The sequence below is a fragment of the Macaca thibetana genome, chromosome 17 (genome assembly GCF_024542745.1).
Source record: "Macaca thibetana thibetana isolate TM-01 chromosome 17, ASM2454274v1, whole genome shotgun sequence".
Taxonomy (NCBI): domain Eukaryota; kingdom Metazoa; phylum Chordata; class Mammalia; order Primates; family Cercopithecidae; genus Macaca; species Macaca thibetana.
In genome coordinates this window covers 21,938,644-21,954,157 of record NC_065594.1, presented here as the reverse complement: position 1 = coordinate 21,954,157, position 15,514 = coordinate 21,938,644, and the positions used below count along the sequence as shown (strand labels likewise).

The 15,514-nt window shown below is 43.4% G+C and overlaps 1 protein-coding gene across 6 annotated transcripts in view; it reads left to right on the top strand.

Moving 5' to 3' along the window:
• Positions 1–15,514, top strand: part of ENOX1 (ecto-NOX disulfide-thiol exchanger 1) — a 578,892-nt gene that overhangs the window by 470,819 nt on the left and 92,559 nt on the right. For all 6 annotated transcript variants that reach the window (XM_050766189.1, XM_050766187.1, XM_050766188.1 and 3 more), the window contains one exon: positions 13,497–13,681. In XM_050766189.1, the coding sequence (XP_050622146.1) occupies positions 13,497–13,681 (185 nt within the window). The remainder of the gene's footprint in view (positions 1–13,496; positions 13,682–15,514) is intronic.

Here is a 15,514-nt window from a genome sequence, read left to right as displayed (position 1 = left end):
TGTTTGGTTTTCTGTCCTTGTGATAGTTTGCTGAGAATGGTAGTTTCCAGCTTCATCCATGTCCCCACAAAGGACATGAACTCATCCTTTTTAATGGCTGCATAGTATTCCATGATGTATATGTGCCACATTTTCTTAATCCAGTCTATCATTGATGGACATTTGGGTTGGTTCCAAGTCTTTGCTATTGTGAACAGTGCCACCATAAACATACATGTGCATGTGTCTTTATGCAGCATGATTTATAATCCTTTGGGTATGTCCCAGTAATGGGATGGCTGGGTCAAATGGTATTTCTAGTTCTAGATCCTTGAGGAATCGCCATACTGTCTTCCACAACGGTTGAACTAGTTTATAGTCCTTTATTACAGTCCTTTGTCTTCTTTACAGTGCCAGATTAAGGGGAAAGAATAGCTAACAAAGCCTTGAGAGACTGAGACTCAGACTTGGATGTGAGAAGGTTACTTATCTCCTCTGAAAAATCCTCGTAGCATAACATCCGTTCTGCTTTTCCTGGAATAGTGTCAGATCATGGGTCCTCACAGTCTCTGCCCACTGTGCCCTCCAAAGTCGTAGCCAAAAACTAGTAGATAAACTCTAACATAAAGAAGTGTGAGAGCATAAACTTTAACATAAAGAATGCCCAGCCCACTGCACTGTACATGGTAGGGGGGCAAGATTTTGTTAAATGAATGGATAGGAAATTAAAACTAGGAAGAACTAATTTTTAATCTGTTGGGGGATATTTTTTTCATTTTAAAGAAAAAAAAAATCCTATCACCTATTTAATCCTCAAAGTACTGACTACATTTTTTGGATGAGGACCCTGAGGTCTCTTGGAGGTTTAGTTTCTTGCCCCAAGCCTCATAGCTGGTATCTGGCTTCAGAGCACCTTCTCTTTCTCTAGCACACTTGTGCCTCTCTTCTCTATATAATCCATGTCCCCTCAAATCTCTGAGGTTGGCAGGGGTAGATATGTGGGATGCAGAGGACTATGTTATGTCATGTGTGTCTCTCAGGGTGACTGTGCCTCAGACACACCCAGTAGTCCCCAAAGTATCACCTGTGTGTGGTGCCCCTTCCCCTCTGTGGAATTCTGCTTCTATCATTATATATCAGACACTCTGTATGTTACTCTTTTTTGGCAGGAAGAATGTGATGTTCTTTCAGGTCATTAAAACATGGGGGACTACGGCAAGGAGAAGGATGGGGCTAAGAGGAAGATGTGTAAAGAAATAGGTAACAGTTGAAGCTTTTTTCTGTAGAACTAGGTTGCAATTTTTGCAAATGATAAACTATATCTTGATTTAATTTTTCTTTCTTTCTTTCTTCGTAATTGAAAGTCATTGGGTTCTTGGACTTTGAAATAGGAAATAAAATTTACAATGGACTTTTTGACCCTTCTAAGTCACACTTAGGCTCCTAAGGAATATTGTAACTGATGCTCGATCATCAGTGTCATGTTAACAAAGCACTTTATATGAAACTATCCATAGTCTCATGTTCAATAAAAAGCTAGTAACAAGAGAGCTGCCTTCTCAGAGGAATTCTTTTAACCTTTCAGAAACAAAATATTTTATGCTAATTTCTGCTTAATTGGAAGGAAGTCATTTTTAAAAAATCATTGAATATGGGTTTGAGGTCTGTTCCATCGCTGACCTCTTTAATTCAATCAAGGTCACCTCGTAAACTTGCCCAAACAGCTCTGTTTCTCAATTAGAAAAAAAAGGTAGAGCTGTTTAAAAAACATTTAGTGTTTGATTAATAGTGCTTAACTGGCACCTCAGCACTTGCAGAGGCATTTTAAGGAGACTCCGGTAAGAATAAAACATGGCTACCTGAAAAATTGTACTCATCAGAAATGCAAAACAAATCATTTTAATGAACAAAGCAAAAACTGGTTTTTTGTGGGGATATGAGAAAGGTTATCATGCTCAATATACAGAGGGTTTAAATGTCTGAACAACTCTCTCCCAGGGAAAAATTGCTGTAATTTATCCATCCAGACACTTTATAAAATACATGCATTTCCCCTGCCCAAGGACTCCAAGAAGACTAATGCTGAGTTTGTCGAAGCAAGATTTTGTAGCACTCAAACTCTGGGGATAAAAAGAAGTGATGATGTGTCCAGTTGAAGAATGTGAACTGAAGCCATCTGAATCACTGAAATATTCAGAATTCCGAAAATAAGTCCTTGGCTTTCTTCTGCATTTCCTCCCCACTGTCGGGCGTGACTGAGCACCGCCAAGCTCACTATGATAATCTCTTTGGAAGAGAGGCTCATCTTGGGGGTCAAGCATTAGAATGGCTCTGAGAAAGGGACCTCTATGAGTGAGGACCAGTGTTGCTGGCAGGGGGAGTTTAGAGTCACTGATGCAGTCAACAAGTAACTATGAGGCTGGGTACAGTGACTCACACCTGTAATCCCAGCACTTTGGGAGACCAAGGTGGGCGGATCACTTGAGGTCAAGAGTTCTAGACCAGCCTGGCCAACATGGTGAAACCCCGTCTCTACTAAAAATACAAAAATTAGCCAGGTGTGGTGGTGCACACCTGTAATCCCAGCTACACGGGAGGCTGAGGCAGGAGGATCATGTAAGCCTGGGAGGCACTTCAGCCTAGGTGACAGCGAGACTCTGTCTAAAAAATAAAAATTAAAAAAATTAAAAATAACTTTGAGCGGATGAGGTCAGAGGGCCCTTGAGGTGCCTTGGTTCTATTTCTGGCATGGCTTGGCAAATAATGTCCCTTCTCTAAGCCTCAGCTTTCTCAGCAATGACATGAGGCTCATCCTGGGAGTTTCTCAATAAGGCTGTGAGAAATAAACAATTAAGGGATTCTGTGGTATCTTGCAAATACCAGGCACTGTGGCAATGTGGAGCGTTGATACTGGTGTAGAGCAGAAGGTGTGAATGTGTGGTTCACGGCCCCGTCTGCACATGAGAATCAACTGGGCAACTTTATACACATACCAATGGCCGAGGGTTAATACCCAGGCATCTGTGTTATTAAAACAGTCCCCAGGTGATGCTACTGCACAAAGGATTGAAAACCACTGGCCTGTAACGTGAGGATGATGGCTGTCAGACAGTGCTTAACTGGCACCTCAGCACTTGCAGAGGCTTTTTAAGGAGGCACTGGTAAGAATAAAACATTGCTACCTGGAAAATTATACTCACCAGAAATGCAAAACAAATCATTTTAATGAACAAAGCAAAAACTGGTTTTTTGTGAGGATGCGAGAAAGGTTACCTAGGTGGGAAAGAAGAACAAAACGGGTTGAGGTAAGGTAATGTGGGAATGAGAAGAAAACAAAAATGGAGTAAAGGATAAAAATCTGTAGTGGACAGGAAGTGACTGACATAGGCAATGATAAAGGAGCAAAGAAAGGAGAAGTGAGAGGGAGGTAGTTTAAGTGGAGCAGGCAAGACCCAGGTGGAGAAGTCCCCTCACAGGTCTGTGTCGGGTGCATTTGGAGTATCCTCTGGCTCACTGGAACAAAGGGCGGCTTGAAAAGCGAGGGCTGGGGAGGAGGGCGGCCTGATGTGAGTGGTGATGCAAGCCAAGGACAGAGGCCCTGCCTTTCTCTACCTCTAGGAGAATAGACAGGAACTGTCTGCTCATCCATCAGCAGTGAGAGAGGGAAGCAGGCATGCCTGGCCCCTCGCCAAGGAGAAAAGCCTCTGCGAATCTAGAGACTGGTGTGGTAAGCACGTGTACACAGGAGCGGCCTCATCTCCCACAGTGAAAAGGCTGATCCCGGGGCCCGGTCAAGGGCAATTAGTTCCAGAGGCTCAGCCTGGCCTCTCCTGGGTGCAAGCCACAAACATGCCATAGCAGAAACTTTCTCCAGACGTATGGCTGCAAAGAAAAGTAATGCACAACAACATCGAGCGGATGAGAACAATGTGTTTTGGAGACACTGCCTGTAGGATTTATGAAAGCATTCCGTCACAGGCAGTGTCATTCCAGGAGAGTCAGAGGGAAGTATTCAGCAAGGAGCAGGCTGATAGGTTAATGGAATGTGAGAAGACATGGCAGAGGCAGAGAAGCCCAGAAGGCTGTGCTGGGTTGTAAAAGCAGGAGAGAAGGTCCTTTCAGCTGTTGGAAAAGGCTGAAAGAAAGCAAGTGTGAAAACTAATGAAAGAAATCTAAGACTAGAAGAAAGTCATGAAGAAAGCATTAGGAAGTGGGGAGCTGGTCCCTAAAGGCCAGGGAAGTGGATCTACAATGTTGGCATGCATCAGAATCACCCTAGAAACTTGCTGAAACTTGCTGAACTCTGGCCCCATCCCAGAATCTCAGATTCATAACATCTGGGATGAGTCCAAGGTTTCTCATTTAAGAGATACCAAAGTGGTACAGATAGCTCCAGATGCCAGCTAGCTGTTCACACTGGGTCCTCCTACCTTGGTTATACATTTAGAGAGGATGCAGATACTTTTTGTCCTATTGCCAGACACAAGTAAGTATTCATAAGTCAGTTTCAATGTTGGTAATGAGAACAGTGGCGAGGAGGAGGCTCAGAGACAGCCCAAGCACAGTCAGTGCCCAAGCAATAAAAGTGAAGTCTTGGTGCCCAGTTAGTAGTCTGGATAGTTAGGGTTAACCTAAGGCGGAAGTAACTTTCGAAAAAAGTTTTCTGTTCAACTCGTTATCACAAGTCTTTGGCATTATAAAATAAAAGCTTTACAAAAAAAAGATGCTACTCCTTGCAAAGAGCAATGCATAGAACTGAGAAGACACCTTAGGTTTGGGCTGGCCATCCTTTCACATTTCATAGCGTGGATGTGTTTTACACGGTAGAAGCACCCGTTCAAATATAATATAACTGTGTGTGCGCGCATGCGTGTGTTTCTGTGTCGGGGGTAGAGCAGGAGAGGGGAACTATCACTTCTTAAGGGGAAGGTTTCTTGATGAAAATTAGAAGTGACCACTTGTTAAAAGGAAGGACATTTGTAAGATGGGAGGAAAAAGAGGTCACTGCTTTTATACTGCAGACGGGTGAGAAAATCAGAGCAGTTGTTTTGGAGGGAAGGATTGCTGTTTAAGTTTCTCTCTTTGGACAAGACCAACTACTAGTTAGGATGAAGTCATACAGGGCTGAGCCCGTGGTGGAGTACTACACCCAAGGGAGGTGCACTGTCTGCAGGGGAGGGGGTACCATTCCTGAAAGCCGGTGTCATTTTATGATCTAGCTTGGCTTAGCTAAGTCTGACTTTCCTAAAAAAGAATCTTTAAAGCCGTTAGAGGATTTTTTAAAAAATGGCCCTATAATCTTGGAAATCAAAATAGGGACTGAAAGTGACAAAGAAAACTAAAATCTAATTAAAAGAAAAGGAAGAGTGGGGGAAAATGCCCCCTCCTAAGAAGCTCCTGCCTGGCCTTGGGGCTCAGTAGGAAGCAGGCTGCTCTCCTCTCCTCCATAGCCGTGGCACCTCCTCCTGGAGATCGCTGAATCTTTTGGTAAAGCAGTGTCCACTGTGCAGCAGTCCCACTCTGCTTCCCTTCAGCTTTTCAATGTGTGAGCTCAACCACTGCCTTCCAGAAAGAGCCTCCTCCAGCTCTTAAGTTCCAGCCAGAAGCCTTCTCTCCCTCATTTGACTCCCACTACACAGTGTGAGGATGGCCCCTCCTGGAGCCCTTCTAACCAGCTTCTACCAGGTTCCATATCTGTAGCTCTCCCTGCAGCTGGGCTGGGAGCTGCTGAGGCCAGGCCGGGCAGGGGCTCAGAGCCTTGCTTCCCCACCCTGTCCCCGGCTTGATCTAGAGTAGGGGGCTCAGCTCATGCTTGCAGCATTCACTTCTGATGTGCTTCCCGGAGGTCTCTAAAGGCATCCTCACCTGACAGAGCATCCTTCAACAGCGTTTTAAATGACAGACTTATCCTGCTTTTGCAAGAAGTGAACATGCCTCTTTCCCTTGCTTCTTTTCCTCTGAGGAAAATGGGGATGGTTTGGGATGGATCAGAGGATAATAATGTAAATGGAAAAGTGATAAGGCCTGACGTGAATTCTCCATAGTGGCAGTAGCCCAGCGGCACCTCCTAGTTTTGCTGCTGGTGCAGACTACTTCCTCAGGAAGAGTTCTAGGGAGGAAGGAGCAGAGAATTTTTTTTTCCTGAGCCACCTGCTGCCCGTTGTGCCTCCAGACTCACATTTAAGCCATCATAATAACAGGATCTAACTTACCTGCATTCTCCAAATTATCCTTATTCCACTGGCCTCACACAAAGATGAAAATAGACACTGCATTGTGCTTCTGTTTAGCTTTCCCTAATAATAGCTAATGTGCAGATTCGAATACACACTGCACATATGAAATGTTATGTCAATGCTAAGTTGTAATAATAATAATCCTGCAAAAATGTAGCAGAAGAAATTTCCGTGAGCGATTTGAGGAAGCCTGCTGCTTCAGTGGTGATACAGGTATTATTGAAAAGCAGGTCGATTGTACTTTCTTGGTACCATAAGAGGCTCTCCAGCACGAGACTGGCTGTTGGCAGATGTCATCCCAGGATACTTTCCAGCTCTGTGCCTGGCCACTGGGAGGCACTGATGGCAACAGCAGCCATCGAGAATGAGGCCACCAACAATGAGGGACCCCGAGCCTCTATTGGTCTTCTGAGCATGGCGCTGGTGCTTGTCTTTGGCCTTCATTAGCCCAAGCAAAGTAGACTCAGGAGACAGAGTTCATGGGAGGTTAGCACAACAGGAGAGGAGTTTCTGTCACCTTTATTCTAACTGAAGGCACAGACACTTTAAAAATCAAACATGGGTGAGTTCAGATGGATGGGGTGAATAGTCTCATACTGGATCTTGGGAATCCTGAGATCAGCATGGGTCTACGGACAAAACTGTCTCAATAAAGCATTATTAGGAACTCAGGCTCTTGAGCTCTGGGATCAGTGGGTATCACTGTGGCCGTTTGAGAGAAGGGAGACACAGGGAAGAAAGTAGGATCCCTAAGTGGTTCAAGCCAGGCCTCAAGATTTCCTGAAGGGTGAGTTTAACTTCTCCATAAATCATCCCCAAGTTTGTGCCGCAGAAAATGCATGCATGTTTGTTTTAAAAGAGGATCATCCTCTCTGCTTTCGTAGCAGAGTCTCTCTCCAGCAGAACACTCCCAGGATAGAGCCAGAAATTGAATGTTTTACTTCTGTTAGGAGCAAACTAGCCACTACAGTAGGGTCCCTGGTTCACTCCTTTCCCTGGGATGGGTAGTACTTACGTGAGCTACCATGGTGGCAATATATCGAGGAATACAGTTCTAGAGCCACACCTTGTGCCTCCAACCAGCAACCTCTGTCTCCCAGAAACTCACTTCCATCATCTGGAAAATAGAAATAATAATCATATTGACGGTATCGTGTTTTCATGAGGGTGAAAGAATACTGTGTATATAATATGCTTACCACAGTGCCTGGCACATAAAAATCATTAGCTGTCACGACCACTATTGCTATTCCCATTCCTGCTACTGTTATTTGAGGAAAACAGAATAGCGACTGTGCCTTTTGCCCAAATCTTCCATAGAAGATAGCCAGGGCACGGGGCAAGCTGAGCTCATGGGACCTGGGCACAGGGATGCAACAGGGCTGCCTTCCCAGGTGCAGAACGTGAAGCTGGGGCTCATACAAAAGAAGATCAAGGAATAAAACCAGAATGACAAGCCAAACATGTGGTTCTTTCAGAAGCATTTCTCCAAAGAAGCCAACCACAGCCCCAGTTTAGGAATCGGGATAGAATGAGGAGCAGTCTGAGCAGTGGCTCGCAGAGTGTGGTCTCTGCACCAGCAGCATCAGCACCACCTGGGGACTTGGAAGAATGCTAATTCTTGGGCTTCCTCCCAGACAAACTGAACTGGAAACTCTGAGGGTAGGGCCCAGAAATGTGTGTTTTAATATGCCCGTCAGGAGCCTGTAATGCATACCAATGTTTGGAGAACACTGGGTTAGAGTAACACCAGCTGCTAGATAAAGAAGTCCTGAATTTTCAGTGGCCTAACCAAGAAAAAAAAAAAAAAAAAAAAAAGTGTTACTTTTTCAGCACACAACAGTCCAAGGCAGATATTCTGGGCCTGTGGGCACCTTTCCTCCATGTGGTGACTCAGAGACCCAAGCTCGTTCCAGCAGCAGGCAGAGAATGAGGGAATGTGCAGAAGGCATCCCCACTCCCCCTCACACTCCATTGATGAGAACTGCTCACATGGCAACCTCTGGGCAGTCACCTCTCAGGAGCAACACTGCTGTACACAAAGAGAAGCATGAGTTTGAGCACACAGTGTGATAATGCCTCTGCCACAGAACTGCATCTAAAGGCCTCAAGGCACCTCACAAGAAGATTCGGAATGCAGAGAAGCAGATAGAAGCTGGAGAGAGTCCCTGTCTCTGGGCCATAACTACAGCTCCCTTTCATAGGGGAGCAGGAGGCAGGATCGTGACTGAGGAGGCAGCCGTTGAAGGCACACAGATATTGTGGTGGCATTTGCCAGGCCAGCCTGCCTCCGTCCTCCTGTGTTCAGGTGTTCAGGGGCTATGGGTACAACTGCCTCCCTGGGTAGCAGCCAGTGAAATTCTTGAAAAAGACTTTCTTCGCATGTGGGAAAGAAATCTACAGTTCAGCAGTGTCCTTCCAGCATTTCAGGAGGACATCTGGCAAAGTGGAGGGGGAATGTTAAACACAGAGTTCCCCAAACACACAAAGACTGAGAGTTCTGGAGAAACACAGATATTGTTAGAAACAATATGTTAAAATGTTTTATTATTTAGTTACATCTTGCCTGAGCATGAAAAAGATATTAACAGACTGGCAGCTTACTGGGACATAACCCAAAATAACTTACATGTTTCATATATTGCTAATTATTTTTCTGAGGCTGGCTCAGGCTGGTAAGAGAGATTTCAAGGCTTTCGCCAGATTATTTACTTAAAGAAGTTAAGCATGGCATTAGCTGTTCCCATGGAAACACAGTAAGGAGACAGAAGAGGAGGTCACTTTGGCCATAATTAATGTAAAGAATAATGGTTTATATAGAATCTAGTAAAGAATATAACAAGATGCTGCAATACCTTTAAGCCTTTTCTTCAGCAGTGCAGTTCAATCTTTGGATTGATTTTCATACACTAGTGTCACTTTGGTCGTTTTTTAGTCTAGTGCTAAGTTTTTGAAGTATAACAATCTTGCCTAGCAAAATTTTTCCAACATTATTATTTCATTTTTGATCCAATCAGAAAATTCCAGTATTCAGAAGTTTTCTAAAGTACTCAGTAAGTAGAAATGGATGACTATGCTGGCCTTAAGCTTCTTGTGAATGCTACAGCTCCTCACCATGTTTTCTTAATAAATACATAAATGGATGGTTGGTGAATTAATTGATGTAATCCAGAGGCACCACTAGATTCACCAGTGCCTTTAAAATCACCAACAAAAGATTTAATCACCTTCAGTCCAGTTTACATTTAAGGTGTCTAATTCTATTCTTTTTTTTTTTTTTGAGATGGAGTCTCGCTCTGTCACCCAGGCTGGAGTACAGTGGTGCCATCTTGGCTTACTGCAGCCTCTGCCTCCCGGGTTCACACCATTCTCCTGCCTCAGCCTCCCGAGTAGCTGGGACTGCAGGTGCCCATCACCACGCCCGGCTAATTTTTTGTATTTTTAGTAGAGACGGGGTTTCACTATGTTAGCCAGGATGGTCTCGATCTCCTGACCTCATGATCCACCCTCCTCGGCCTCCCAAAGTGCTGGGATTACATGTGTGAACCACTGCGCCCGGCCTAATTCTATTCTTCTTTTATTAGCGGAAATTGGTAATCCACATGGGGTGTCTCTTAGATATTCCATTTATTGGCACCCGGTGCACTCCTTAGGAATTCCTACCGAAAGATGCACGCTGTACTTTTTAAAAAATTCTTATGCTTATTTGGATAGTGGATTCGTTGTACAGTCTTATAAGGTAAATTTTATCATGGAAGATCGATGACACATTTTTCCAAAACTCTTTAATTTAGTACAGTATTCCAGAAAGAACTAAAGAGAAAGAGAGAAATGAAAGAGTTGCCCTTTCCAATTTCTGAATTTTTAATACACTGAGAAATTACATTAAGTCAGAAATTATTAGGATTTTTTTCTGTTAGAGTTCTGGCCCAAGAAACATAATATAGGCTCCTCCAGGCAGGCTCGTCTGAGGAATAGATTCAGGGCTGCAGTATGACACTGAGTGATGTTTACAAACAGGTGGCCTGAAGCTAAGTGGAGTCAATATACAATTTCTCACCCTTTAGAAAATAACTACTTGCTGCCACATGAGTAACGAACATTTTTTTGTAAAAATCAAGCTTGAAATCATTTAATCAAGAATGTAAATCAGTTATGTGCCCCCATTATAAAAATTTTGATGGGATTTGCTATGGTATTGATTTTTTTTTTTTTTTTTTTTTTTTGGTGGGGGGGAATTACAGCTGTTACAGGTTTTTTTAATATGATGATATCACATTCCTATTCCAGGAATGCAAACAATATTATATCCTGCTTGGCAGGCACTGTGGTCACTTGGCTTAGCCAAGAATAAGAACTCTCAGCAGTGCCATTCCATAGGTTTATAAGAGATCCCCTAAAATAATGGATGGTATACTTTCCTGTATGTATTTATGTTCAGATAATTTATTTAAATAATGCTGCTGGCACATGCTTTATAGCTGCTTGCATTTTGCTATACAGATTTCAGCATATCTTGCAGACTATGCAATTCATTTGGAAAATGTAATTTCCATCCCTGCATACTAATCGATTTCTTCACAAACACCTGCTATCAGTTATGATAATAAAAATGCCACTCTGAATTGAAAAAGGGCCAAATAGAGCTTCCTAAGGAAATGACTTAAGTGTCTTTGAATGCTACTAAATGTAGTAATGTGCCTGTGTAGTGCCAACACTTTTTTCATCATTTGCATTTTCTGTGATTTTGCCCTATTACAACATCCCTCTCACAAATGATTCCTCATAACCATTTCCTTCTGGCTTGGTAAACGGAGCTGTCAGGAGGTGGTATCTCAGGATGTGGACAAGATCCGAAGCTGGGCTGCACAGTGTTAGAAGGCACTGGCTCATGCCGTGGGGTACATGCTGGATAATTTCTGATTTTATGAGTAAGTCTCTGAAAGCTGTAAAAGTGGCTGCTCCTTGGTTTTGCACACACATACACCAAATAAAATCTCCTTTTTTCATTCTCTCAGCCTCCAGTTCATTCCATGCACCATTGCCAAACTAATGTTCCTAAATCCCAATTTCATCATGTCCTTCCAGCACCCCAAGCACTGTCAGTGGTTCTCAATTGGCCGCTCCATTGAACCTAACCTTCCCCATCGTCTCCCATCACCTGACGTGGATCACCTTTCTCTCACTGCTGCCAGGCAAACACTTGGCTTTTGCTCAAGTTTCTCTCCTTCTTGCCCCAAGTATTCTACCTTTGATTTTCATCTCTGGGCTTTTGCTTATGCTCTGGCTCCTGACTGAGAGACATCCTTCCCAAGTTCTTGGGTTTTTCATCTTCCAAAGCCCTCATTTATTCCTTCAGTCTGAATTTTTCTTTCTCTTCTCTGAACTCCTATAGGATACTTTTTTTTTTTGTCATGCATCTAGACTCATTTATTCATTTATTCATTCAACCAACGTTTATTGAGTGCCTGCTGTATTCCAGACATCACATTATCCTTTCTTCCTTTGAAAGCAATCGTTTCTTCTTAAATGTGTCAGTTTCTACTAGATTTTAAGCTCTTTGAGAGAACAGATGTATTCTGTCTCCTCTTTTTGTGGTCTGAGATGCCCACACAGACCTGAGCACAGGTAAATATGCAGTAAATGCCTGTTAAGTAATTGATCCCTACTGACTTGAGGTAGGGAAATGTCTGGGTAATTGCATGTTCTGTTTGATTAGTAGTTCAGTGTGTACCACACAGAGATTATTTTGCAAGATGGAATACTGTAAAACACTCAACGATAAAACTATTATTAACATAATTTGACGTTTGATATTTGAGGAGAGAATTCACTATGGTCTCAGAGCACCTCGGTAAAGCTTTATCACCATGGAACTGTAATGTGCGGGTAGAACACCCAGGAGGCGACCTTGATTTGGTCCTCTAACACGGGAAACGGGCTGCAAACGTGAATGCACTGACGCTCTGGTGTGTGGTGGGCTCCACACCGTGCCCTTATCTACTGGAAGTTACATGTTTGAAGTTTCTGGTAACAAGCGTTTCAAATTTGCTTTCACTTTTCTCTTGCTTACACAAGTGGGGAATGGCTTTTCTGTGAGGGGGAAGATCAAAGGGAGACTGGTGGGAGAGTTGGTGGGGGAATGTGAGACTGGTTTTGAACAGCCTGGTAAGAACTGAACACATGGACCAACGTAATCAAGAGCAGAGACTCTGGAGCCTGCCTGCAGCCTGGGTGTGAAGGCTTTCTGCTACTTACTTTGTGGGATTGGATGAGTTACGTAACTTCTCTGTGCCACATTTTTCTCATCTGTAAAGACGGGGATAAGACCAGCACCGGCATCACAGGCTTGATGGGGCTATGAAGTGAGTGAGTTCATACAAAGCTCATGATCCAGTACTTTGTGAGTGCCCAGCAGGCTATGTTGATTTTTGGAGAGCCCCCTAAGCAATAAGATAGAAACTAGGGAAAGGGATTCCCTACCCTCAATCTTTGTTTTGTACCATTTGTTTTCTTTTTCAGTTTCGGCTATTTCTGAAACCTTGAGATGTGTGAGACCCCGAGTTAACTGTCTTGGTTTCTTAACAAGATGGACATATGAATGAAGTCTGAATCTAAATGTGGAGAATTGGGGGTTTCAGGGAGAGGTATTAGAGTAACCACTCAGCCTTGCAGAGGAAAAGAGTTTTAATCTGTTGGTGAAACAGATGGAACTAGGTTCCCATTCTGATCAGAGTTGGAGGAAAACAATCTGTGCAATTTGTCCCAGCAGTAGAGCAGGAAGGAACGGTGTGCATATAAATTCCTCTGTCCCCTGGGAGGCTGCCGCATGTCTCAACCTGTAGAACTGCTGATTCTTTGAAAGAAAGCAGCCCTCCAAGGAGCTAAGCAATCCTGTAGAAAGGGGGAAGACAATATTTAGTAGATATGATCGTTGCCTGGAATTCTAGGTTGTCACCACCTAGCACCACATACCAATGTCTGTGAGGGTGTCCAGCATTGAGGGAGAGAGGTCAAGGGACAAGAATTTGGGAGGAATTAATCCCGTGCCCATAAGAAACATTCATACGTAAGACAGGACAAACAGAATAGATAAAAGTTCCGAGAGAAGTGATGCATACTGACTACAAAACAGACAGCCCCGGGGTAAGGCATTCTGCTTTTATTTCTGAGCTGGTACAAACATTAAGAACTTGGGTGGCAGACTCCCTTTCCCACAGAAGGCCTCCTCAAGCTAAGCAAGAAGGTAACTCACTTGAACTCATTCTGTTTGTCCTTTAGCTCTGGCTGCTCAGGCCTACGCTCTGAAAGAGGAGAATGACAGTCTCCGCTGGCAGCTGGATGCCTACAGGAATGAGGTGGAGCTGCTGAAACAAGAAAAAGAACAGCTTTTCCGAACAGAAGAGAACCTCACCAAGGACCAGCAATTGCAGTTCCTGCAGCAAACCATGCAAGGCATGCAGCAGGTACCTGGCCCAGATGGTTTTGTGAGAGAAAGGGATATGTGTATTAAATGAAAATGGAAAGGCTGCATGCTGGAAAGGGTGAAGGAGAAGAAATGACAACCAAAAAGCTAAGTTCTTAGGACAGAAAAGTGCTAATGACTGTTTGTGGAAGGGTAGAATCTAGAGAAAAGCCAAGCCAATCACTTTTCCTGTATTGCACTTAGGATCTAGTCAGGTTCTGTGAGCACACTACGTGTTTAAGAAATGTTTGTTGATGGAACAGATGAAGCATCAGAGTTTTGGGAGACAGGTAACTTTAGAAAGAGGACAATAGCTGTGTTTCTGTTGAAGAGTGCCAGACTTCATCCTAGCATACTGAATTTAAAGATGTGTATTTATGGCAATTGTTAGAAAGGAAGTGAAAGTTGAGGGCTTTGGAGGATGGAAAACGAACAGGTACTGTGGGAAATAAAATGGTGACAAGGGGGAAAATTGACTGTTGGCAGTGAGGGAATAGAATCAAAGATTCACAGCCAGATTTGTATCTGAAAACCTCAACTGGTACATGATATTCTTAAGGTGTTTGGGCCTTTGAGTTACCTTAGAATAATAGAGCATAAATTATCATCATGGGGATTTTTAAATTACTCCTCTGAATATACAAATCCAATCAATATTTTCTTTAAAAAAGATTGTTTTTATTTAAACAAGGGAAATATAAGTAGAATGATGGAAAGTTAATATGCAGAGAGTCAATTTTTTTTTAATTCCCCATCCATATTGACTGCTCTGTAACATCCAGAGCATGGATTGCCTACAGAAGTATCTTAGTGATTAGAGGTAACTACTACAGAAACATCAGCCTAACAGGGAAAAATAATTGAGAGGGAGAATATAAAAAAGAATCACGGATTGGGAAGTGAGAAAGTTAATGACCAACTCGCACAAATTATGTCTTAAACATCTCCTGCCATTTTAAAGCAATTTTTGAGTTTTGGCTTAGAGTCCTAACTGGTTGATGTTCACAGTGTGTGTTAGACTAATCAGTGAGATTCAGAGGTCAGAGCAAGCCAGGAAAATGTCACTACAGTTATTGCTTAGGTCTCTGTACTTGGAAATCGATGTAACAGCTGCTGTGTGAGACTTCTGGGGTTGTCCATATGCCCCAACATTGGGTGTTTGTCGGTGCCCTCGCCAAGATTAGAGACCATCGAGTTCCCCAAAGGCCGTGACGCCAGACCTAGCCCAAAAGCCATTATGCCACACTTTACACAACTCTCCCTCTTTCCCTCTAGAAAAAAGATTACCCCAGTTGCTTTAAAGGTATATAAAGTATTTTAGGTTATTGCAGATTCAAATCAAAAAGAAGTCAGAGGAGGAGAGGGCGAGCTGCTTGGTCAGGGCTGCAGAAGCACTGAGGAGCCACGTGCCTGGTCCGCAAAGGAGCAGTGTTCCAAATCACCACCTGAGCCATCCTCCTGAACGAGGGATTCAGTTAAGGGAGCTTCTTATCTCTTTTCAGCATCTCCTTGTCAGTAGGAAATGTACTTTATATAACTAAAAATGTAGTTGAGACAGAAACGTATTATCTCACAGTTCTGAAGGCTACAAGTCCAAGATCTGGGGTCCAAGAGCAGGGTTGGTTCCTTCCGAGGCTGTAAGGAAGAGTCTGACTCCTGCCTCTCTCCCAGCTTCTGGAGGTTGGTTGGCAATCTTTGGCCCTCCTTGACTTGTAGACACATCACCCTGCTCTCTGCCTTCATCATCCTGTGTCATTCTCTGTGTGTGTGTGTCCAAATTTCTGCTTTTTATAAGGACACAATTCATACAGGATTAGCGGCCCACCTGCTCCAG